Raw genomic sequence first — 25988 nt, 5'->3', positions numbered from 1 at the left:
ATTCTGCTATCCACTTTTATAAGAGCTCACACATTAAGTAGGGCTAAAAAGGTGTAGGATAATATTCTTGAAACAAACTCGGTGCCCTCACATTTAATCTCAAATTACAATCTGTGGTGGTAAACTGGCTGAGTTGTTTCTATACATTGTCAGTGGGAAATAAGAGAAGTTGCGGGGGAAGGAGAAGTGTTCTAAAAGTTTTATTGTGAGTTTTATTCTTTTTTCTTATAGTTTCTAGTAATAAAGTTTTTCTTTGCACCTTTTAAAGTTTGGGCCTGTTTTGCCTTCCTCCTAATCCTATCTCACAGCAGGAAATGAGTAAATAATTCTAGTGGCTGTACTGGCAGTTTAGCCAATTCCAAAGCCCGCGACATAATCACAGAGGAAACTTGTGCTTTTATATAACTGCCTTTTTTGGAAGCCTCTCTCAAAGCAGAGCAGTCTGTCTTGACTTTCTCAGTAAGCTGCTGCTCCAGTTCTTGTTTCCAATCTTACACCACTGCAGTAGCAGTTTCCAGATTTGATTAGAAGGTGTTTGTTTACAGTAGAGGGTGTAACATAAAATTATATTAAAATGGATGGCGATGGAGCATTAAAATGATATCAACATTGACTTCCTGGAACAGGGGTAAAGCAATGTGTGCTGGTCTAAAAATTCTACTATTCTAATTGCACCAAGTATGAAGAAACAGTGATTTCTCAGCAGCATGAATACTGCCATTGGGCTGATAACACCATTTGTGTCCTACATTTGTTGTGTAGCCACAGAATCTCCTGGCATCATAAATGTAATCAATCTTTTCCCCTTTTTAAAAGTAACACCACAAAACTGGTATTTCTTGTTGCATTTCTTGTTTATGGTATTGATGGGAAGTTGAGAATGTATTTGGATAATTACAAAATATCAAACACAAGTATAAGACATCCAGACTACTACTTAATACATTTTTTTCTAGGTCTTAACACAGAGAATGACATCTAACAAATTTCCTGTTATTCTGATTTTGACATTTGTGAATCCATGTTTTTCCAGCAAGGCTTGATATTCACAGCCACTTCTCTCCTTTCCCTCTGTCTGCACAAGCATGTTCAAAGACTGCAGCAGAGCTGTGCTCCTGTTCTTCTTTTCATCATCCAACACCATTTCAGCCACCAAAATCGCACAGCCTAATTTAAAAAGAAATGTATGCAACAGTTCTAATCCATTATCAGGAAAGAAAATTTCTGCTATCATATAGAGAGGTACAAACTACAAGACCTTGGGTGATTTCCTTTATCATTTATGGATTAGCTCTGCTATTAAATGACCTATCCACTATTAAATGAATATTCCACTCCTCTCACAAACCCCAGGAAATTCCCTTTCACAGTATGGAGTGATCAAACACTCACAAGTCAAGTCATGTCTCTGTTTTCAGGGGAAAAGGGGATGACTTATGTAGACTTGGCATGAGGACTATAGAAAACAGTAAGACAGGAATAGAGTTGTATCTCTTTGGGACATACTGCTGCTTCACATTCATATTGAAATGATGCCAAGCAGAGAGAAGAGTGGATGGCAAGCATTACAGAAGCAGAGGAGAAGTAAATGTTTTTGTTCAATGCATTCTGTATATTATTTCTGTAGGACCCAAATTCTTTGTGGTGAGAGTAACCTAAGGATGAAAACACAACTTAAATGATCTCCATATTCAAACCTGTGAGGGGAAAGAGAATCCAAGAGAGGGCTACTGACAAAAGCACTGCTATACATACTTGCCTTTTGGCCTTACCAACTCAGATCAAAATAGCAGCAGTTCACAGTGGTTTTATTATTAAATTCAGCATAACATTCATACCTTTCTGACCTTTAAGACAATCTTCTCAGAGCCATTCCAACTTGTACAGCTCAGACATTCAATAATCGCCAAAAAGTTTTAAAACTTAACTGCCCTCATTCCTCACGTCAGGAAAATTTTTCTCAGTTATGCATATTGCTTAGAGAATCTTTTCAGTGTTAGAATATTAAATCTACTCCTTCTACCAGTCAGCAAAAGATATTCATGGAAACTGAAAAACTCATTTTGTATATTAATAAGATGATCTTATAATGCCTCAGGTAGCATCAAGTGATTGTAGAACAGCTGAGCTTGAAACAGACCACAGGAGATCTCCAGTCCAGCCTTCCACTCAGAACAGGGCAGCTCTGCAATCAGCTCAGTTTCTTCAGGGCTGGCTTCACACGCAGAAGCCTCCAAGGACAGACATTCCACAACCTCCCTGGACCGCCTGCTCCAACACTTAATTATCCTGAAAGTGCAAAGCTGTGGTACATAACCACAGACACCATGCCCAAGGTACTAATGCTTAGTGTTGTGCCTTAATCACAGAGTAGATGAAGGCTGGGTGGCAGCCAAACGCATTCTATTCAAATTTTACAGTCAGACATAGTACTTAGGGGCACAGTTTTAAAGTCTGTGACAGTTACAAGTGTGCCAGTTTTAGGATTTGATTGTTTCTGACTCAAACAGCTTAAAGAATGGCATTATGAACTTTGTGAGTAACTATGAAATGAGACACATCTGATTGCCAGAATGAGTCTCTCTCAACATACAAACCTGTTAAGCTAAGAGCAAGCTTCATGTCAATGTGGAGAAGAAACATTTTACATTTATTCATTTGTTGAATATTTGGCCTTATTTATTTTAAATGTCTTTACAGATGAGATCAGTCAAAATTCCATTCATAAGAAAATTCACAGAAACCTGCTAAGAATTAAAAACCTCAGTGTGGTAAAGTCTGACATTTCCCTGATTTTGTACACCTGAAATGCTCTGTAGGAGGCCTGTTTCTCCTGATGAGTTTAGTCACTGTGGCACTTTACCCATTTGTCAAGGAGCAAAGTAACTCCTGATTAAGTAATATCCAGGCAGATGCAATTCTGAACCTTCCTCATTAACCCTCTCTCATTTGCTGAGGTTGGTGATTCAGTGTTGGCATGGCCTCTAACACACTCGTTTACTGGGACTATTGCTGTACAAGTGACAGGCAAAAACCTCACAACTGAGAGAGGAGAAAGCTAGTTTGAAAGTGTAACTTTGATTTCCAGAGAGACTTCCACTACACTTTAAAAAGAAAAAATAAATATTAATGAAGTATTGGGAAAGAAAGAAACATTAGGAGAGGTGACATTAGTGACAAATTACTTGAAGAGATTGGATACAGCATGCACTTCTCCAATTAAGGACTGAAGCATGAAGAAAGTTTTATTTTTTAATTTTCATACAAGGTTTTATACATAAATACTTAAACTCCTCTCAGTTAATGAGACAGAAAGCATATATGGCCATTCAATCATATTCAGAAAACCCCTGAAGTGGTAGTAAGCAATATGAACAGCTCTCAGCTGCAGCCTGTGCAGGTACATAGTGTGGCTGGAGACCATAGGCTGCTAAAGTTCCTTCCTCTGTGAGGTTACAGCTGTTGCAGGAACATGTTTAAGGTTTGCTCTGTTTTCACTTTTGCTTGTAGAAGAAGGTGCTTAAAAAGACTACATATGAGATGTTTCTGAGTAAAGTCCCACACAGCAGTGAAAAAGAGGACTAACATCCTCAAATTCAGGCGGATGGTACAATATTAATTTTTAATTTTAATTTCTGATAAAAATTAGTAGCAACCACTGAATACACTGCAGAGGGAGAATTCTCTTTAATTTTAAGGTCCAAGAAAACTAAGGTATTAATGTAGCTCAGTGCAAGCTTGCAGTTTTAACTTGACATGCTATACACAGCTATGCCAAGCCTAAGCTTAATACAGTTTGCAGAAGAAGGTATTTCACAGGCAGGAGTTTCGGCCTGCTTCGACACTTCTTAAAGTGCACAGAATTCACTACGGCAGAAGCTGCATTCCAACTTGTATCCAAGGCCTGTGACAACTACACTTCAGATAAAGGGCCACAATGATTCTGAGGTGGTTGATGATGGGTATATTGTGCAAGGGGTGAAAATTCAGCATCCCAGATTGCTTCTGGGCACACTACAGTGACAGACTTTTCTTGAAGCACAAAACAGCATCTAATAAGTTCCCTGTTATCTTAATTTGTACATCTGTGAATCCGTATTTCTCCAGTAGCTGTTTATATTCTGAGCCGCTTCTCTGCTTGCCTTCAGTCATACTGAGGGATTGTAGCACAGCTACAGAAGGGTACATCTTCTGTTCATCAAGCACAATTTCTGCCACTAGCAAGGCACTTCCTGCATTTCCAAAACAATCAAAAGTGGTCCTGTGTAAGCATTTTTAGCTTCAACTTCAAAGTATTTTTGCAGAGACAGTTACAGACATCCCCTCAGACTGATTTTTTAAATGATCTTCAGTGGAAATCAGTCAAAGTTTACTTTTAAGCAACCACTTAATTGTTAAAAAGAAGGGAGAGTTTAGAGCACTGTCTCTAGAAGTTCAGATCACTTCCTGCCTATGCTCTTAAACTCTTAAAACTTGGTTTCATTTTAACCAAATAACTCCTGTAAGTATCTGTCATAACCCAAACTTTGCATAAGATTAAGACAGTCACCCAAAATTTTCTTTCATTATTTATAATCAGGATTATAGTTTATGGGCTAGGTCTTATTTTGCATCCTCTCCTCTGAAACAAACTTCAGACCTACAGTTGCATTAAGGAATCAGATGATCTTAGTGGTCAGGCTTTTCTGCTTTTTGTCTTCTTTGATCTTTAATACTGCCTGAATATGAATCAGCAGTGTGCCCTGGCAGTCCAAAGGGACAACCAACCATGTTCTGGGGTGCATCAAGCACAGGATAGTAAATCACTACACAGGCGATTGTCTCACTCTACTCTGTGCTGGTACACAGAGCTTGCCTTGAGTACTGTGTGCAGTTTTGGGTACCACAATATTAAAAAAAAAAATATTAGACTATTAGAGACCATCCTAAGGAGGGCCACAAAGATGGTGAAGAGTCTTAAAGGCAAGCCATGTGAGGAGCAGCTGAGGTCACTTGGTCTGTTCAGCCTGGAGGAGTCTCAGGGAAGACCTCACTGTGGTCTTCAACAGCCTCATGAGGGGTAGTGGAGGTGCAAGTACTGATCTCTTCACTCTCGTGACCAGTGACAGGACTCAAGGAAATTGAATGAAGCATCAGGGAAAGTTCAGACTGGACATTTGGAAAGGGTTCTTCACCCACAGGGTGGTAGGCACTGGAAGAGGCTCCCCAAGGAAGCGGTCACAGCACCAAACCTGCAAGGACCATCTGTATGACAGTCATATAAACTAGTTTTAATCCTTCAAGAACCAAGGAGTTCAACTTGATGATCCCTATGGGTGACTTCCAACTTGAGATACTCTGATGATTCTATGATTCAAATGTAGCAGAAAGTCAAAGAGACTGTGTATTTCTCATGGTATGTGTACATAAAGTAGTACTGAACTTCAGCCAGTTTACCATATTTGGACACTGAGATAGCAAAACAACAGTAAAACAAAATGCTGCTTCTTGATTAACCCAAAGGAATTCTAGTTAGGCTAATTTTATTTATAGAAATAAGTACCTGCTTAATTAATTGATGATAAAAGGCTTAGTAAGAAAGACTGGGTATGACAGAGACTGGAGATACAATAGTTGTATGTAAAGCTTCCAACTATAGTAAAATCTTATTATATATAGTTTTATTTGCAGCTTTGTTTCCTTCTTTTTCTTAGTAGGTATTATCATGATGCAAGCCTAGACATTCAAGCAAAGGCTAATATGATTGAACAAAAATATCCTAAGCTCATAATAGAAAAGCATTAGTCAGTGCTCATTAAAGGTATATTAACATGCACCTTTAAGCTCACAAGATAAAAAAACATACCTGGTCTGCAAACAGCCGATATCTTGCTTAACAGCACATGTATCTTCTCATCAGGCCAGTCATGAAGAACACGAGAAAGGATATAAAGATCTGCTTCTGGAAGATTATCTTTGAAGAAGTCACCTGTTGGAAAAGAAAGTTAGTACATTCCTACAGAAACCACAGAGTACATACTGCAAGAACAAGGCGCTTCAGCAGAGTACAAAAGCAACAAGAATGAACAGGTACAGGTATGCCCTGATTTGCAGATAAGGAAAGTGTAGTTAAAGAGCAGATCATAGCCAAGAATTCTCTAACAAAAAAATAGAGAGTAAATCTAAAGCAAGGAAGGAGACAAAGTTCTTTGTAGTCACCATGTTGATCTTGTCTAGAAATGGAATACCTCAGACAAGCACATGCAGCCTCTGTTTCCAGTGGTATTCAAAAAATTGCTAATTCATACCTATTTAGCCACATTCCCCAACCATTTTTTATCCCCACAGTCTTGAAAAATACAATGTCTCCATTTAGCATGGGTGAACCTACATTACCTTGTACTAAGGTATGATTGGGGTTGGAACAGCAGCAAAATAGCCTGTTCTGTGCTCAAGGATAACAGAAATCAGACAAAAGATCAGGTGCTACATTTACCTGACACAAATGTCACTGGAGCAGTGTGTTGTCCGGAAGGCTGAAAGTAAGAAGTGTTTGCAATGACTTCTGGAAGGTCAAATACTGTGACCTTGAGATTTGGGTATACTTGTACTAATTCATGAGCCAGAGCTCCAGTGCAACCTGTTAAAAGTTTAAAGAAGTCAAATCAAGTATTTTCTTGAAGAATTTGCAGACATTTTTAAAGACAAGGCTGTATATAACATTAAAATAGAGACAGCCAATCAGAACCAGAGATAGACAGCTCAACAACTAACAGAGACTTCCTGGTTGATACAGAGCAAGGTTTTAAGGCTTGTGGAAGGCAGGCATTACAAAGCACTGATACATGAAATTTGACAAATACTCTCCAGCATAGTAAAGATTGTGGAGTTTTGGAGTCTCTGCACAAGTGGCAACAGTGGTACCAGTATTGGGTTAATTCCTCTGAGATGCTGTCCACCTCCCCAGGCACTAAATAGAGTATTCTTCCTTCAGTGGATCTTTCCCTATGTAATAACACTTCCTCTGTGCAGCTCCAAGCACAGGGTAAAAAAAAGGAACGCTAAAAAGCAGAGTTTCTTCAGGTATTCAATGGTCTTCAACATTTTGGTGGACATTTTAGATATTAGTAACTACAACAATACACAAAACAAACCCATGAGAAAAGAATCAAAACTTTTGTTTTACCAGCGCAGTGTTTCAAGTTTAACACCCCAATAGTGGTGGTTCACTACGTTCGTTACTTTTGAAAATCTTGGATGTGCCTAAGGAAACCAACAACACTGCTGAAAATGGCACTCCCAGCCCAATGCTGTATCACCTGAGCAACGATCTTCTTTTCTGCCTTGAATTGTGTAACAAACTGAGACTCACCTTCACTTATCTTAAACTATTCATATACTATTTAGGTAACTCTGCTTTCAATTAGCTGCACTGTTCTTTCAATCTGACATTGTAATATCAGAAAAATAACAGTAGATAATATTACTCAGTTCTAGTAAAAAATATACATGTCTTTCAAGTAATAAAATACAGAATTGAAATCAAGCTTTTCCCTTTAATTTGTATACAAGTTCAATTACAAGAAATACCTCCTAAATCACAAGCAGATTTAAATTTTGAAAGATCAAATGCTGTAGCCACATCTCTTGCTGTCAGGTGAGCAATGCTGTGCATGGCAGCCATGAAACGTTGCTTTACCTCTTGGCTGTGATAATAGTCCTAAAAAGGGGAGAAAGCAGTGCAATTAAAGCTGATTTTCATTAGTTAATAAAATTATTTACAACCAAGGCAGTAGGTGAACATCAGAATTCCCAAAATGTAAAGGTCCATTAAAAGTGCCACTGACTATTTGCTCATCCAGATCTTCTGCTGTAGTAATAAGCAGATTTTTGCATCCCCTCAAGAATTCTGATCACACAGACATCTTGAAAGGACATATTTAGTAGACTGAAAAAAAAATTCTATGCTCTTGACATCCTCACAAATTGCTTTCATTTCAAACACTTATTCTCTCATGATGAGAAAGTAACTAGATAACTGGGCCATACCATAAAGCAGAAACGTTAAAAGATTTTTATTAGCGAAGAATTAAGCATTCAGAAGCAGAACCTCATGCCTTTTCCTTTTCAAGGACACATACACACAAATCCTTTTATGTTTCACTTTTATACAGATTTCAGTAGTTGTGGCTGGCTTTCCAACTACCGTGAAGTAGAAGTATCTCCAGGCTGTTGTGTGCATAGTGCCACAGGCGGCCCATATATTCTGCTCAGACATACCATCCTGTACACATATGGAGCCCAGGTCCAAACTGGACACAAGCATCACCCAAGCAAAGCTGATAATCCAGATATTTAACAAAGGATGAGCTCCAGTTCACATACATTACACTACTTAACTTATAGATAAATTTAGGCATCTACTGCAACAGCTATCCTAAAGCAAAGTATCTTAACTCCATTTAAAGACCCTTTGAATGATTTCAAATGGAATTTCTGTCCTCCAGTTATTTAAGTATTAACACGAGGCTAGCAGAGTTTTTAAGTCTCCAGAAGTCCTTATTTTCTTCTATTGACTATACATGAGGGATGTAGACATCTCCTTCAGGACCTTCATCACTATCTTGAAATTTAATATGAATTAAGAACCTCAGGATGTAGTCGGAAGTACAATTTAAGCCAGCAGTGCTGTCAAAGACATCCTCCTGCTCACACTACCAGCCCTCTGCTTCCACAGGCACAAATATTTATGCCTCTCAACCTGCTTCACCACATGGGTAATTGACAAGTTAGGCTAGATACAACCCTAAGTGATTCTCCAGTCTGATCACATCCACCTGGGGCTAGCACTGGGAAAGGAATGCCACAGATTGAAGCAGATGGCAAAAGGATTACAATTTTATCAGCAATAGGTATCAGCTTGAAGCTTATACAAAATTACAAAACTTCATAAAGATTAGATCCCTTCTCCACTGCATCGACACAAGCCAGGCTTGACTACAAAGCACAGCCTAAACTGGATGCATATCAGTGTCAACTGACTGGCATCCAATATGGAAAGAGTACATGTGTGGTAAGGTACTACCTGGTGCTATAAAAAAAGACACAAACGTAAATTCAACAGGCCCAGAGATTGTTCTCAGATTATCAGTGGGATAGGCAACACTTCATCTGGAGAATTTTTGCCATCACTCAAGTTTCCCAATAGATTCTATGATTGCTCCACTACTACACAGCCTAAATTTGAAGGGAACAGAAGTCTAGGACTGGTGAGTTGCACTGTGTTTCTACCATTTCTGAGACTAACAAACTTTCTTCAGACAGCTCTGTCTCCATTTGCCCCTAGATCAGTTCTGGGCTCCTCACAGCTGATACTAATAAGAGTTTATAGTCTATATTACCTTAAATAGATCATCTGCTTTCTTTCCAAAGGCTCGATGATTCTGCCTGCTCCCTTCTTTGACAGCAAACTCCAAGTTTGTGAAGAGAGGCCAAAGGTGATCATTAGAATGGATAATGTAGCCATGAAGTGAGTATTTACCATCTGAGGTCAGGTAGGTATCTGCTGAGTCTGTATTACTGTAACCTTACAGGAAGAACACAGTTGTAACCAGGTTTGTTTCAGTATTTTGCAACTGTTTAAAATCTGAAGGCACGTTTCCCTGCATAAATAACTAGTAAATCCTGATCTTACGATCTATTACTAAAAATTTTGCACAAAAAATAATTAATTCTGCAAGTCTTGTCATTCTTAAAGGAGAAAGTATTTAGTTTAAAAAAATCATTTAGATGCTGGAAAATATAGATACATACTGATTTTTTAAAAATTATTTTAAACCAGAGTACCTCAGTTAGATACCTAATATTCAAGGGACAGTATTAGAAGTTCCTCATTCTTGATTGTATATTTTTGTTTAGATTACAGCTGCTTCTTCCCTGAATTCAACTCTCTCCATTATGTTTTGTCTTTAGGTCTTTTTGTCGTGTCCTCTAACAGAGTTAAAAAACTATTTTCTTTCCTTCACACCTAATCATTTCAAGTCTTGTGCATCAATAAATGATGCACATGGAAACTTAAAACTACACAATGTGGACTGAAGAAGTTAATCCTTATACTGATTCCCTCATTTACACAGACCTTTAAGGACTGCTCCAGTTAGGAGCACAAAGAGGGACACATTGCAGAACTCTCCCTATTAGAAACCTGATCCTCTGCTGAAGACTGATGGCATTGCTGCAGCAGGAAATGGAATTTGACCATCATTTTAAATAGAAACATAGAATCACTACAATGGAAAAGCCTTCTAAGGTTATCAAGTAGAACCTTTAACTCAGCACTGTTAAGTCCATCACTTAACCAGGTTCCTAAGTACCACACCTACACACCTTTTACATACCTCCAGGGACACTCAGCCACTTCCCTGGGCAGCCTGTTCCAATGCTTGGCAATCCTTTCCTAATATTCAATCTAAAATCTCCCCTGGCATACCTTGAGGCTGTTTCCTCTTATCCTGCTGTTTGTTACTTTTAAGAAGAGACCATCTCTCACCTAGCTACAACATGCTTACACATAGTTGTAGAGAACAGCAAAGGTCTCTTCTGATCCTCCTTCAAGTGTAACACCTCCAGCTCCCTCAGACATTTCTCATCAGACTTGTGCTCCAAAGACTGTCCTTCATCAACTCCATTACCCTTCTCTGGACAGGCTGCAGCACCTCTTTATTGTCATGAGGGGCTCAAAACTGAGCACAGGAATTCAAGCTGTGGCCTCACCAGTGCTGTGCACAGGGGCACAGTCACTGCCCTGGTCCTGCTGGGCACACTATTGCTGATATAGGCCAGGATGCCACTGGCCTTCTTGGCCACCTGGGCACACACTGGCTCATGTTCAGCTGCTCTTGAACACCACCTGTCCTTTTCCATTGGGCAACTTTCCAGCCACTCTTCCCCCAGCCTGTAGTGCTGCATGAGATTGTTGTGACTCAAGTACAGATGACATATCTGAGCTATTACACTCTTCCCTGGGACTGTCCATGCAACCTTTTCTTAGAAATTTGGTCAGTATTATGTCCAGAGAACAAAAACAATCTAAAGTTTCCATAAAGGAGACTTGAATGTGTTCATTACACAAAGCGTTCCCCCACATGAAACGATTCCAGTTAATAATAATGAAAGCAGAGGAGTAACAATCCATTCCCCTCTGCCCCAAATCCAATTTACCCACAATATCAAGTCAGAACCTGTGACCTTAAAAGCATCTCTTCCAGTCCTGCCTGTATTTCAGTACTATATGCAATTGCAAGGAAGATAAATTAATCACCTTGTGATGTTTTCTCTAATAATCCAAGAGAAGCACATGCATCAAGGAGTCTTTCAGTTCCACATACAGAGGTTCCAACATAATTTGCAATATCCACAGCCTTCATTGGACCTTTATCTTTCAGATGATCAAATATCTTCAGCTTAGAGGCTACAAACAGAGCCTGTGTGTAGGTAAGAAATTGTTATGCTGTGTTTAAAAGACTGCAATCAAAAAAACAAAACAATTATATTGTTTGCCTAGAATTATTCTACAAAACTACTTTTAAACTACTGCAACGCAATTTAACAAATCTCCTCAAAACTGCTCCCTGCCTTCTTAGAGGGCTTCAGTATTTTGGCCAAGTAGCAGAACTTTTAACAACAGCGTTTGGTAGAGAAGGGAACTCACAATATTCTGGAATGCAGCCTACAAGTTTTGTATAAAGACCCACTTCTTTATTGAGATATTTATTACTTCCCCATCTATATGGCTGTTTGACCTAATGGAACATTCTTCAGCCTATGAACCAATATCAAAAGATCAAATTGAATTTGATATACTCAAAGCATAAGGAACTCAGAACACTCCACTAAGATAGGGTAATAGCTTCAGTTGCTAAAATACAGGTCTTTATTTTATTAAAATTAAGGAAAAACCCCAAAAGATTAAGAATAAAAAGAATAAAACTTCATAGGACAACTGTACTACAGGCACACCTTAGCAGGATGTGTACACATGGAATGGGGACAAGAGAACGCTAGTGCCTGATGGTGAAGAAAAGCTCATGGGCAATGGCTGCCTTAAATTGAAAACCTTAGCTGAACTTTATTAAAGGTATGCTAACCAAACCAGAGAGTGAATTAAGGAAATGTGGTAATATATTACATCTCCAGTCAAAATTCATTTGCAATTCTACAGTTTCTGTATTCTGAAGCAGATAGAACACCCAAATCCAAGGAACTTAGGGAGTACACAACAGTGGAGGCAAATGCAGCAATCACAGAATCCATTTCTTTACAACGGCAAGCAACTATAATGAAATTTAAATCTAAAGGTAATCAAGGAAAGAAGGGCCTTGACATTCTGCTTAATAAAAATCAAAGAGAGAAAAAGAGATTAACTTTGAGAGGTAGGTCTGTTACTATGTGTCTACATATTCCTACCTCTTTTTACCTTTTTATTCTAATGAGAATATATAGCTGGGATTTATTATAATTCAGGTTTTCACAATACTGAGCCAATTACATCTAGTTTACAACCAGATAGCTTCCAAGACCTGCCCAGTCTTGGATACCAACTAGAAACTATTACAACAGGAAAAAGAAGGTGAGAAGATAAGGCACAAAACTTGGCTAACCTACCCATTCAGTCAGTAATTCTCTGTTCCAGGAAAAAAAAAAAAAGGAATGAAAGAAGAAAAAATATCAAAGATCTAAGTACAGATCAGACTATGTAAATTTGGAACATAATAAACTTCAAAGTTTTTTAACTTGCAAGTATTTAACTCTGATCCCCTCCTGTTCTGCAACAGAGTGGTTCAGAGAAAATTAGGCAGCAATATATTCACCTGCAGGAGATTTTATTCTGCTTTATAAAGTTCTTGAAGTGACACCCAAAAATCATGATTAAAAAAACGTGAGTTTTTGTGGAAATATATGCTTTTGTGTACTTAAACCTATTCTTCAAATGGACTTTATGCTGGTGTAGTGGGAAAGTAAAGTACTTTCTTTAATTTCCAGCCTCCACTGTTTTTCACTACACTAAACTATTCAGCATCACATCACTGTAAACAGTACATGTACAACCACATGCTCATGATTCTCTATATTTATTTTTACTTAAATTGAATTAATGCTAAGCATCATCTCACCCATTCAAATATGTCATTCCCTATGGATACACAAGAAGTTCACAAGTGCAGCAACCTCAAAGCCACTCTATTCCAAACCTCTCAGGACAGCTTTGCATGCCTGCAAGCAGCACGCCCACAGTCTTCCTTCAGAGCTGAGTACAACTCTCCACTGTTTCAGCAAAACTGTTGTTCACTGTCTGGTGTGCCTCCCTCCATTCACCTCAAAGTTCCTGAATCTTTACTTCCAAGTTTGCACTTCACTACCACTTCCTAAAACACAAATAACTTGATGGAGACCAGTGATCTGTTAGAATGATCACAGTTCATTTCTTCTTCCCCTTCTTCCCTATTGTCTTTGCTACACTGGAACTATGTAGAAAATCTGGGAGTACTTAAAATGTGCAGCTATGCATTTCTCATCACGCCTGGCTGATGATAAACAGAGCATGTGACCTTGTTTGTGAGCTGTTATGAGTATGCCTCCATCAGATACAGCATGGATATTATCAGTTAAACACATCCAGAACACGGAACAGGTTATTAAAAATAATATTCTGGAGAGGAAATAAAATATTAAGATCTTACACAGAATTCTAATGCAAAACATTAAAAGTTACAAAGGAAATATATACATTTCTTGTTACAGTTTTAAGTCAGGTGAGTTAACCACATTAAATGCTTTCTTTGAAGACTATATAATTCCAGCTTGGTTGAGCTCCAGTGACCAATAAAATAAAAAAATAGAAAAAAATCGGCAATTTCTTTTCCCTCTCAGCTCAAGAGAAAAAATTATCCAATATGTAACTGAAATTTCATAGAACACATAAAAACAAATACAAAAAGAAAAACCTAGCAATGTTTGCACTGCATCAGAAGTTCTGGCTATCTTACGATTCTCCAGAACATCAGTGGTCTATTACTTATTAATACATTCCTCCCCTAGGTATTTCACAATACCTGGAACATACTGGAGTCCAGTGAAACAAATGTATCAGACAACAATGTAATGTGTATCTTTATTTTTCCCTTACCTTTGAAGCTCTAAAACCATCCATCAGCTCAAGAATTTTGGATGGAAGTTTTGATGCACTCTGTGACACTCCATTCTGATTTCCCAAAGGTACTGTAAAACCAGGTCTGACAGTAGAACCGTTTTCAGAAGTGTAAACAGCCCCCGAGGAATGCATCCCACTGCTGTCCAACTTACTAGAAACTTTGTGCTCTGTGAAATCTGAAGATTCACTTTTTCCATCACTTAGGTTTTTAAAAGCATCCGCAGAAGGGATAGAGTCACACTTTTTATGTTGTACATTCTGTTTAGAGGCCGGATAGTACAATTCTGCTAGCTTTTTGCAGAAGTGATTCAGAGGAAATCCCACCACATTCAAGAAGTCTCCATGGACATATTCAACTAACATTCCACCAAGGGCTTGGATACCATATCCACCAGCTTTGTCCCTGGGGAAGAGAAAGCAAAAACAACATAGATTTAATTAAGGTTAAGAGTAGAAGTATCACAGAACACTAATAATCCACCAGTACTGCAGAAGCTGGAATAAAGACTAGTGTACCTAAGTTAGAGGCAGATTAAATCTATTAGGTAAGCTCAACATTTCAATTTGTCAATCACAAGATAAATATAAGGATCGGTATTTCTACTAAGGGTGAGTAGCCAAACGTCTCGATGCTTCAGAAAGCTCAAGTGCAACAATCACCTAAGCAGCAGGTGACTGCAGTCAGTGTGTTGTCACAGGTTACCAAGTTGTGGCTACCAAAAATGTAACAGTGTCACCAAGCAACACTGCCACTGGGTCACCAGACACGTGCTGACCCTCACCCAATTCCACAAGAGGCTGAAAAGCCTTTAGGAATGTTAGATCCCAAAAAAGCTCAACAAATATGACCTTTTAGAACTCAAATTATTACAGAATGCATCTTGCAGATCTCAGTCATAGGAATACCTAAAATGAGAATTGGGAAACAAGTTCATGGGAAACAGCAACCTATTCAAACAAGATCCACTACTCTATTTAGCCCTATCCATCCATCCATCCATCCATCCATCTCCTGAGCAACCATTTGACATAGAATAGAATTGTGGTTCACAACACTGTGCTTCTAGATGTCATGGTAATACTGGTAATTTAGCACAGGAATGTACATGCACAGAACTAACTAACCTTGGAAATCTAATTTGTCTTTAGGTGTAATTATGCAAATTCCACAGAGTGGAATAGAAATATACACAAGATATACAATATATACAGATAAGCTGCAGTAGACCCAACAATTTTACTGCTCTCATACAAGGAACAAGGCAGTTAAAAGTATGTTTCCTACATAACAAAAGAATCTGAACGCCTACGTCAGCAAGCTTAACAACCAAAGGTCAGTTAGCCTCGGAGCTACTAACTTAAGGTAGCATGGAATTACACAAACTGCTTGAGAAAGGTTACTACACAAAAAAATTACTGCTAACTTTTTAAATCTTAGAAACAGCTCTTTATTTTCAGTACTTACCTCTGGATTCCCTTTCTAATAGCATGCTAAAACAAACAGAAGAATCAGTATACTAGCAAGTAGGATTTTCTGAATTGTTATAAACTGTGGAATAGGCATTTTCCTTTAATCTTGCATTGTAAGCACTACGTTATAACTTTGTCATTGTTTAAATTATTTCTTCTAACATTCTTACGATTTACATCAACTAAATTAGGAATATTATAATGACTAAAATGTCTTCTCAGTTTTCAGTGAAACTGTAGTCATTTTGGTAAATGCTTACAGGTAGGCAAAAAACATTATAACCATCAAAAGCAGTGGTATCATACTCCCAGCAAGAACATTAAGAGAACTGGCTTCATATTTATTTTTCTACAACACTTTATGTTCTGGGATTGGATCCTGAAAAGAACATTTATATTCTACATTTTATTCCTGCACAGTAAAGCGTGAAACTGTAGAGCTGCAGGCTCTGTCATCACCTCCCTTGGTTTCACTGCCATCAGAGGAGAGCTACTAAAACCATATAGGATTTTCAGGCTAGGAGTTGTAAGCAGAGACAGAGAAAGTTGGGAAAAATTACAAAATAAAAAGCTGGGTCAAAGAGGCTGGCAGAAACTAAGTCTACTCATTATACAAGCCCAAACCAGTTAGGATTACTGTGGTACAACCTTCTTTCTACAGATAGACAGAAAAGAAGAAAGAGACAGTGCCTGCAAGCAGAAAATCCCTGGTTACAAAGAGGAATAGAACAAAAAGCAAAACATCTTTCTGAAGCCAAAATTTGAAGTTTTTTTATAGCCTCATCACAGATTACCTTGAGACAGCAATTTCCCCTCCTTCCTTATCGATCAGGTCAGCTTTAGGTCAGCTATGTATTTTTAGTATTACTCTCTGTCACCAGTGATTGACTTAAATACTATATGCCAATTTTCTTCTTGCTAGAAAAAAATATTCAATTTAATCCTCAACAGAACTAGTCATTTTTCTTTTATTTTTTTCATATGACTATTAAGTCTTGTGTTATTTCAGGAAGTTATTTTGCGATGTAAATTTTTTTTTAAAAAATAAGGAATGGTCACTTTTTGTTTAGAAAAACCTGTATGCATAGAATCGTGTAGCCTGTATGAGTGGATATGGGGAAGGGAACAAAAATAACAAAAAGAAAGTGCTGTGAGATACTTCTTATTGTTTTGCAAAATGTATAGTACACTGTGTTTAGTAGATCCTTTGCAAAGTCAGAACAAATGCTTCTTATCCTCAGGATTATATAAACAAAGATCAATTGGCTTCTGCCTCAGAGAGTAATGAAAATTGGCTTCTGCCTCAGAGAGTAATGAAATATATTCTCTGAACCTTTGGTCCCTGAGAAACCCTCGCTGTCACACACCCTTTTTAGCAGGATGAACAGAACAACACAGCACTGCTCACGAGCAGTAAAGTGCCATAAAGTACAGCTAAAGCATACTCACTTCCAGAGGAAATATTCAGAATATTCCAAAATAATTTTCAACCTCACATTCCTTCTAAAAATCCATGGTAATTTCTCCTTCAAACTGCAACTTTATGGCCCACTAAATCTAAGCATCATACTAATTAGCATAGTAAACATCACCTTCCAAAAACCTATGTAGGAATTTATTACAAGCTGTAGTTTTGCCAAAACATTCTCTCCACATAATCCAATTTAACATCAGTGTATTCAATAAGCTGTGAACCTTATATGTTTGTAAAGCATGCCTCATTTACACATAAGCATTGAAGTATATCCAAAGTCTACTCTGGTTTCTCTTTCCCCAGTAAAACACAGTTTTATTGTTTTATAGCACAAATTAGTTTAAAAACCACCACAATTTATATTCTTACATGGTCACAACTGAGGCTAGAGGGACAAAAGTTCACATCAGATCACCTGATATGCAGTCCATAGTGCTAACTACGCCTTCATTAGGCTTCAGCTAACACAAAGGAAAGACAAATTCCTTTCCCTTGCTGTCTCCAAATAAGTACTTCTTTTTTATTTTTTTTTTTCTAAGCAATCTAGTGAACTTCATCTTAGGAGTAGTAATGAGGCATTCTGTTCTCATCCTATTTCTTCCATGGAATCACTGTTGTCTGGTATATTGTCTTCGTAAATGTTGCCTATATAGGTCAATAACGATATTACCAGTGTAGCAGAAATGCATAAGCTGAAGGACAATTTTGGCAAAGCAACACACACAAACTGTGTTTTCACTTTTCAAAAGGGAAAGTAAAAATTAAGCTGGTGTTCCTTGCATCAGAGCAGTGATTTTGATAAACTAAATAAACCGAGTTCTAGCTTTCTTCTAATACAGTTACATGATGCCCTGATTATCCAACATTAACTCTTTTCACCTGTTTGTAATGAACTATGCACTGTCTTGGGCATTGAAAATCCATCAATGCGTCTCCTAATAGAAAGATAACTGTATATTGCACAAGTCTTACTCTAATCCAGAGTACTTCAAGTCTTCACTTTTCAAATTTATTAGGGTTCTAAACAGGTAGCTCACTTTTACTGGAGAAATGACAGCTTTACACAAGAACAAAGGAATAGTGACCTTGCATCACCCATACCATCATTTATCATACACACAGAGCAAAATTTCACGGAACACAGGACAAAGTTTTAAACTGGCTTAATAATGTACCCTAAAGCCTATTCTCAAGACTTGTGTGATGGCATCAGGGTCTTACATTGGCTCCCCACTGTGAATGTACTCCCATAAGAGCTCTTCAGACAGCTCAGAAAATTTTACTTTAGTTTCTTCATAGAAATCGGTGATTTCCATCTCTAGATGATTGTCTACAGAAAAAAAAAAGGCCTTATTAGAAACAGGAATTGTATTTTAGCGAGCACAACATCTAGGTTGTATTTCTTAATTATTTGACAATTTTGCTTGAGAAAAATTAAATATATTGCAGATATGTATGAAATGACTAATAATGCTCTTTAGGGACAGTGGACTCAACTTTCCCAAAGCAGTAAGAGTTTGTATTTTCAACCTCTACAGTCCTGTCTCAGGGCTAACAGACTGCTCTTCCTGTGTGGAATATATTCTTAAATTATCAGTGCTTACACAGAGCTATTTATGGATGCTGGCACACACATGCAGCACTGCTTACAAAGAAGGCGACAACCACCCTTCCAACTTTATGACTGTTGTCAAAGAACTCTTAACAATATATCAGAGTTCAACATGTAGCTGTCATAAAAGTGGGTACGTGTAGCTGCACCTGCACTTCAGACTCGGGTATCCAGCAGTCCCATCAAGAACTATCGCTGTCATCTTCCTATCCTCTCTGAAGAGATTGCAAGATTATTTCAGACTTGGTAGCTGGAAGTGGCTGAGGGAAGGTGCAATAAAGTACTGCACACCTGGGTATGGACCCTGCTGCATGTGGTACAGTGGGACCTGCTGTCACTGCAGACAAAGCTTTTCCAAAACATGTTCAAAAATTAACAGCCTTGCACAAATGAGTGCACACATTCATTACAGATTATTAGCTGTCTCTACTCTTTATTATAAACACCAAGGTCAGCATCTCCTGTTACCACAGTTCTGGTAACAGTGGAAATGCTTGAGAAGGAGTAAGAAATATCTACAGAACAGACCAAGGGAAGAATACTAACTAATTTCTAATGGTGATAGTGTGAAACCCAAGTGAAATACGAAAATTGATCCATATGAAGACAGATTACCACGTCTTTCAGTATTGGTAAAAACTTCTAGTCAGGTCAAAATAAAAATTTGATCTTTAACAAGTTAAAAACCACATTGTAACTATAAATTGTAAATAAAAATATATTTTACAAAACTGTTCTATCGATTGCATCTTCTGCAGACTAAAGGGATATTTGTATTCATCTGACTGTAATGCAGTTCGAATTTGTAAACTTGAAATGAGATGTGCTGTCATAGCATCACTAGTACAGTTGAGTGCACTTAACTATCTTCATAGAGTAAACAGTTAAAGCTGTTATTTACATTGCTGGGTTGCTCACAGGAACCCCTTAGTAACGTTTTATTTCTTTTGCAGCAGCTCTTCTCCCTCTACCGTACCAGCGTATTAGCAGTACTGCATCATTAACTTTAATTCTACTTTACAAGAGTTAAGAGCAACCATTCCAGAAAAGATTTAAAACTGTTAATTTGTGTACAGAAAGACTATGTCCAGTGAAATTTCTGCAAAAGCTCTACGGAAAAACTATTGGCACAATTATCAGACAATGCCTTTCAAACACACCTCAAATTATATTAATGGTATAGTTTCCATGAAAACCACTCGCTTTCTCAATAAATGATATGATAAAGAACATTGGTGTATTACTCCCTACAGCTTCTTAACAGTCTGAGGCATTAAGCCTCAACTGGTATAAGCACAACACAGAATGAACTTGATACAGATCACATTCAGCTCAGTCTCACAGTCTGTAGTACCTTACTTGAACTTTATTTAGAATATTACACAACTTTCACAGGCCTTTCAATTAGTCTCATAGCTTTCAGAGACAGTATTTCTAAACTCCATTGTGTCTTGTTACTTTCCTTTCCGTGTGAAAACAGAATATAGGAAGTAGGTTGGCTTTTGTGAAGTCGTTAATTTGTATTTTGATAAGGCAGTTCTTGAGTAGAAAACCAATTCAGACTGTATGTGAGAGAGACATTTTCATCCTGTGTCTTTACTTGTACAAGCTATCACGAGAGTAATTTTTAATACAAATATTGAGCTGTAATAAAATGACGCATACCTTTACTGCGGCAGTGTAAAATAGCCACCCCTGTGAAAACACTGTGCTCTTTCCCATTCAACCTGTCAGGAAAAAAAATGTCCATTAAGCAACAGTCTTATGAAATGTTTACATGATTATATTGCTACAGCTTGAGAAGCAGATCATTACATTAATATATCACTCAATGGATCTGACATGCATCCTGAACAAATAAATTTCATTTCAATATCAGTGAAAAGACATTGGCAAAACAAACAAAAAAATAGCCACATAAAAAACACTATCAAAAGCTGCAGTCATTTAAAGTCTCCAAAGTATCACTTATCCATGTTATCAGCTCATTCACTGTACATCAGGAAGGTGACTATTCCAAATGCATTAGAAAAGGCCAATTGGCATAAACACTACTGTTACAGCCATCTTCACTGAAAGTTGGCAACAAATATCTAGGTGATGCAACTCAGACTAAACATGTAATAGCGAACTAGAGCATATGTTCTCCTTTCATTCAGACTGGCCCCCAGAGATCCCATGGCAAGCCACAGTGCAGAGGAAGAGCCCAGAGTCCATTACCCGTGGCTCTCTCTTGTAGTGGCTCCAGAGTGCCACACAGTGGCCAATTACTTCTGAGCATTTAATTATCTACTGTGTAAGAAACAGATGTATAATAGCAGGGGATTCTGAATCTTTGAAGAGACTATTTAAGGAATAGTCTCATAATAATTAGCCAGTGTATTTTTGGATGTGATCAGAAGCATGTCACATACTCTGTTCCTCACAAGATTCCATACTGAATTGTAAGATGAAACAGTGTGAAAATTTTCATTTGACACCTTGGATGTATGCAAAGATGCATCATCTTGTCTGCCTTTTTTCCTGGAATTCTAGAAAGCTAAATATTAAGTGCATTTCATATCCCTAATTAAGAGATTGACCTACTAAGCTTATAATAAACAAAACAAAACCCCCAAAAAATCTGCATGTATCCCTTCTGTGGAGCCCTTTTGAGAACCTAAGTGATGGAGAAATTGCATCTTCAATTTTCATATCTTACTTAAAACTACGGACCTTGATAACATCCTGTAGGCATCTTGCTTATCAACTGGTTTCTCCAGGATCTGCCCATCCACAGACTAAAAAAGAAAGACAGAATGAGTGTGCTGCTTTTTCTCACTTTTCAGAAATTGAGATCAGAAATCATGTTTAAATCATTATTTCAGCCGGGGCTTCAAACTTGAGTCTATTGAGTAGAGCAAGAAGCACAGATACTTTGGTAGAACAGGTAATTTAGTGTCAAGCATATGAGTGCCCCACTCTACCCTTCAATGGCTGCAACTCTCAAACAAAAGGATAATTCAACTTTTCACTGTCTCAGAGAAGATGTCAGATATAAAGTGACCTCCTCCTACAAGGCACAACACTGAACAGTTCACATGATGTGGACTTCTTGACAGACAAGTCACCTGAAAACAGAATTTCCATTACGTATCAGAGGATCCAAGGCAATATTTGTGGCAGTATTAGTGTCCCCGAAACCAGCAGCAAGGCTTCTAGCTCTCAAGATTTCAAAAATTACCTTATTGGGAAAAAAACCTAAAAGCCACATCAGCAAAATCCAAAAAGATATATCATAATGGAGATATAACTTCACAGTGAAGGCAGCTTTCAAACTTAAACCTAAAGATACAAGTGTTTTCTGCACTTGTTATAAATTAAAATAATGCTAAATCACTAAAGACTTCTTACCACAATAGTGTCTGCTCCTATGACAACATCAGGTGTTCTCTGATGCTTCTGCAAAAACATAAGAAAGAAGGCATTTGTCAGAAGATGCAAAGAGAACAAAATCTTTTAAGACTTAAGGTGAGAAAATAGCAGTTTACTGGTTTAGTAATAGGGCTCTACACTGACCTGAAAACAAGACACTGTTTCTCCTTTTGCACTGTTCGCAAAATAGCAATCATTTATATCACCATAAAAGTGAGGCTTCAGAACAGCATTCTCAAGCCACATATTTGCCCAAATATGTTACTGATGAATAAATGCATCCAGGAAATAAAGTGCATTCTCAAAAGTCAATCTGGTCTTCAAGGTGGCAAACAATTCCTTTAAAGGAAGTGCCTAGTGTTTGGAAGCCAGGGAATACAGCCCTCTAGGATAATTTTTCCAAGTAAAATTTTACTGAAAAATAAACCCCTTTTTTTAGCTACACTTTATGTTTTTCTCTCAAAACGGAACAGTCTTTTTTTTTTTTTTAATATGAGAGGTAGTCATATATAAAAATTTCTTGTAAACCTTTCTTGACTTTAACTGTACCTGTCCTTATAGCTAAGTTTTGATTTACCTGCATATTATAAGGTACACCAGTGTACCTTATACACTTACTTATCACAAATTGACATGAAACCTGTCTGTAAGTATGACCATTATAACAAAACATTTATAGTGAGGCAATTCTTCTAGACAAAGACTTGATGTGCTCTAAATTGTTTAATGATATCTAGAATTAGTTCTACTAATTCCTGTATGAAGAAGCATTTTGAAATCTAATGAACTAGCATTATCACCAGCAAAAGTGTTTTGCAATGAAAGCCCAAAATAAGTCATTTAGCGAGGTTGGGTTTAAAATCCACTCTCCTATATTGTACCATTATCTGGAAAATAGTTGACAGAATCCTGGGTAACAATTTATATTGGAGATCATGCAATATTTGCTTTGAACAACAGTGACATTTGGCAACACTGTTCATTTGAAGTGTTCAATATTGGTTTTTGTGCCACTAGATTAGGATCCACAAACACTCGTCTCCTTCAGAGCTATATTATTAAGAAATTATTATGGTCCATTCTGTGAGATTTAATCGCCTCGACTTTTGAATAGGTTCTGGTGGCAAAGAGCCTTACGTGTTCAAATAATGATCACAGTCAAGGGCATAAGTCAAACACCACTGATAGTGTAAGTTGCATCACTGGTTTTGATAAAATTTAGGATACAAAATAGTTGCCTTGTGTAACAGAACCTGGAATCATGTCAACTTCTACTTTTTAAAATTAAACAGACAAATTCTGTTTTAAAACATTCTGGGCAAAACAGTAATTCTTTTTCTGCTTCCCTCCAGTACCTCTATACTCACAATTTCTGACTATTCTTGTCACTCCTTCAGTGAAAGCTACAGCAAAGCACTGAAATCAGTGTATTTCCGTGGAGTCTGTCTCCACAATCAACAAACACCTGGAATGAGGTCAGCCATACACCTGACTGTTCAAAGGAACTATGGAATATATATCCCACACAAGAGTAGGTATGATGCTGACAAAAGATGCAGGCCACTTCATTTTGTGGAAAGCCTGAACTGCAGGCATGACACTTCTGATTAGGCAATTTCAAGACACTATCTTTCACAAATGACAGGAAAACATCCATTAGCCTTGAGTGGAGATAAAGGACTCAGGGATCACTTAAGTAGCGAAAGCAAATTAAGTCACAGTAACATGCACCACTTTCCGACAAAAAGCTCATTGCCGTAATATTTAGTAACTTACTACATGCATTCTGTTTGCTACTTCAAGAGCTTTCTGTTTTGCTGTTTCCACAGCATACTCATAAGGGGCTGCAAAAGATGATTTTTCAAGTGTCTCCTTAAACCAGGATGGAACCACCTCAAACCGCAGGCCCTGTAACACAGGAAAGTGATGCAGTCAATTTGAGTTCATTATTACTCCCAAGGCATATTAAACAAGTAGCAAATTTGACATCTGTTTTTTCGACCTTAACACATCTCCCTCCCAAACACTCACAGGAAAAAAAAAACAAACAAACAAAAAAAAAGAGTGCTTCTATCAGTGTTTAGCACAACATATCCTTTGCAAGCCATCTAAAACAAAATAATCAGAACTTTGAAACTGGTGTGTGTATTTGATTTTACTCTTATTAGAGCCTAATCACATTAGTAATTGCATTATTCTTTTCAAATGAAAACTAACAGTATAAACTTGCACACTTCAAAAACAGAGAATTATACTACTGGATTTTTAAAATTTAATCCATCCATAGCACTTTACTCATGCAACAGCAGTGCACATTCTTACAGCCGTTTTACCGCACTTTATGTGTCCTTATACACGATAAGCAGAAAACAAAACTAGACAATTTCTGGTTGGTTTCGTCAAACAATGCCCAACTACTCTTCTAACTTTTTTCCCCTTAGGTTAGACTTGTACATTTACTACACCTAGCAGGCACGCTGTGTTTCTAATAACTTAGCGCATGACTGAACCTCGGTGCTTCTCCACACATCCGTATTTTGAAGTTATTTCTTCCACTGAAGTTCAATTTATTGGCTGAATTATTAAGAATGGTAATACTAAGCAACCTAAGCTGGACAGGTAATACTCAAGTGCCATTCCAAAGCCTCGCGCAGCCCGCCCAGCGAGGCCGACACATTCCTCCGCATGGGCTGAACGGTCTGAATGACAGGTTACGGTCCCCACTGCTCGGCACTAGCGTATTTCGGAAAGGAGAAATCCTTCATTCCCCCGCTCCGCTCCGCTCCTCTCCTCTCCCCTCCCACAGGTCTCACGGAGCGGGCCGGGAGGATCGGGCCCGGCAGGCCCAGCCGGCGCTTGCGGCCGCCGCTGCCCACAGCGCCCGGCCCGTGCGAGGCTAGCGGCCGCCGGCCGCACTCACCACATTGGTGAGGATCTCCTGCCGGCGCGGCGAGGCGCTGGCCAGCACCACCCGTTTGCTGACCAGCTTCCCCAGCACCGGGTTCAACGCCATGGCCGCCGGCCCTCAGCCTCTGCTCCACGCCGATCGGGGGCGGGGAGGCGGCGGGGAGGCAGCAGCGAGGCGGCGGCGGCCTTAAGTGGCGGCGGGGCGGAGCCGGGCCGGGAGGGAACGGAGAATGTCGGGGCCGTGCCCCTGGCGGCACTGGGCGGCCGTGTGTGGGGAGAGAGGTCGGCAGCCGCCCCGCGAGAGGGGAAGGGCTGCAGCTGTCCTGGTTATCCTCTGCGCACCAGCTGACGGCAGGCTTGCAACACAGATTCAGTCGGATTGGAAAAGACCTCTGAGATCGAGTCCAATTTACGACTGAGTATCACCATGTCAATAGACCACGTCCAGCTTTTCCTTAAACACCTCAAGGGATGCAGACTTCACCAGCCCCTTGGGCATTCAATTTCAATATCCAGTCACCCCGTCTGTGAAGAAATTCTTCCCCATGTCCAACCTAACCCTCCCCTGGCGCAGCTTGAGGCCATTTCCTCTTGTCCTGTCCCTGGCTGCCTGGGAGAAGAAGCTGAACGCCCCTCTGGCTGCAGCCTCCTTACAGGTGGTTCTAGAGAGCGATAAAGTCACCCCGAGCAACCTTTTGTCCAGGCTGCACAATCCCAGCTCCCTCAGCTGCTCCTCTTAGGATTTGTGCTCCAGACTCTTCACCAGCTCCACTGCCCTTGTCTGGGTCCACTCCAACACCTCAATGTCCTTTCTGAATGGAGGGGCACAGAACTGGGCACAGTACTTGAGTGGCCTCACCAGTGCTGAGTGCAGGACACATGTTTAACATCCCATCCCTTCTGCTCCGCTAATGCTGGCATGA

At 38.8% G+C, this 25988-nt stretch overlaps 1 protein-coding gene across 2 annotated transcripts; it reads right to left on the bottom strand.

The window, feature by feature from the left end:
• Window positions 1–835: 835 nt before the first annotated feature.
• ASMTL (acetylserotonin O-methyltransferase like) lies at window positions 836–25409 on the bottom strand. 2 transcript variants are annotated; one of them, XM_014892172.2, is made up of 13 exons: window positions 25079–25409; window positions 23935–24066; window positions 22138–22185; window positions 21460–21524; window positions 20410–20471; window positions 18354–18462; window positions 14165–14591; window positions 11300–11462; window positions 9381–9565; window positions 7570–7699; window positions 6476–6619; window positions 5846–5968; window positions 836–4232 (listed from the first exon to the last, which is right to left on the bottom strand). In XM_014892172.2, the coding sequence occupies exons 1-13, from the start codon at window positions 25169–25171 to the stop codon at window positions 4015–4017; spliced, it is 1899 nt and encodes a 632-aa protein (XP_014747658.2). In that variant the 5' UTR covers window positions 25172–25409; the 3' UTR covers window positions 836–4014. The 2 variants fall into 2 exon arrangements, with proteins under 2 accessions (XP_014747658.2, XP_014747668.2); XM_014892182.2 differs by having other exon boundaries at window positions 836–1167.
• Between the last annotated feature and the right edge of the window lie 579 nt (window positions 25410–25988).

The sequence above is a fragment of the Sturnus vulgaris genome, chromosome 2 (genome assembly GCF_052056855.1).
Source record: "Sturnus vulgaris isolate bStuVul1 chromosome 2, bStuVul1.hap1, whole genome shotgun sequence".
In the NCBI taxonomy this organism is placed as follows: domain Eukaryota; kingdom Metazoa; phylum Chordata; class Aves; order Passeriformes; family Sturnidae; genus Sturnus; species Sturnus vulgaris.
Note: the sequence above shows the minus strand (reverse complement) of the source record. Positions and strands in the feature narration are given on the sequence as shown.

What these genes read in the sequence shown, in the direction of transcription:
- ASMTL (XM_014892172.2), bottom strand. Translation starts at nt 25,171, where the DNA reads ATGGCGTTGAACCCGGTGCTGGGGAAGCTGGTCAGCAAACGGGTGGTG. An exon ending in TAGGAGCAGACACTATTGTG is followed by an intron (nt 21,525 to 22,137) that starts GTAAGAAGTCTT and finishes TTTCTTTTTTAG; the next exon opens with TCTGTGGATGGGCAGATCCT. An exon ending in TTTACACTGCCGCAGTAAAG is followed by an intron (nt 18,463 to 20,409) that starts GTATGCGTCATT and finishes TTTTTTCTGTAG; the next exon opens with ACAATCATCTAGAGATGGAA.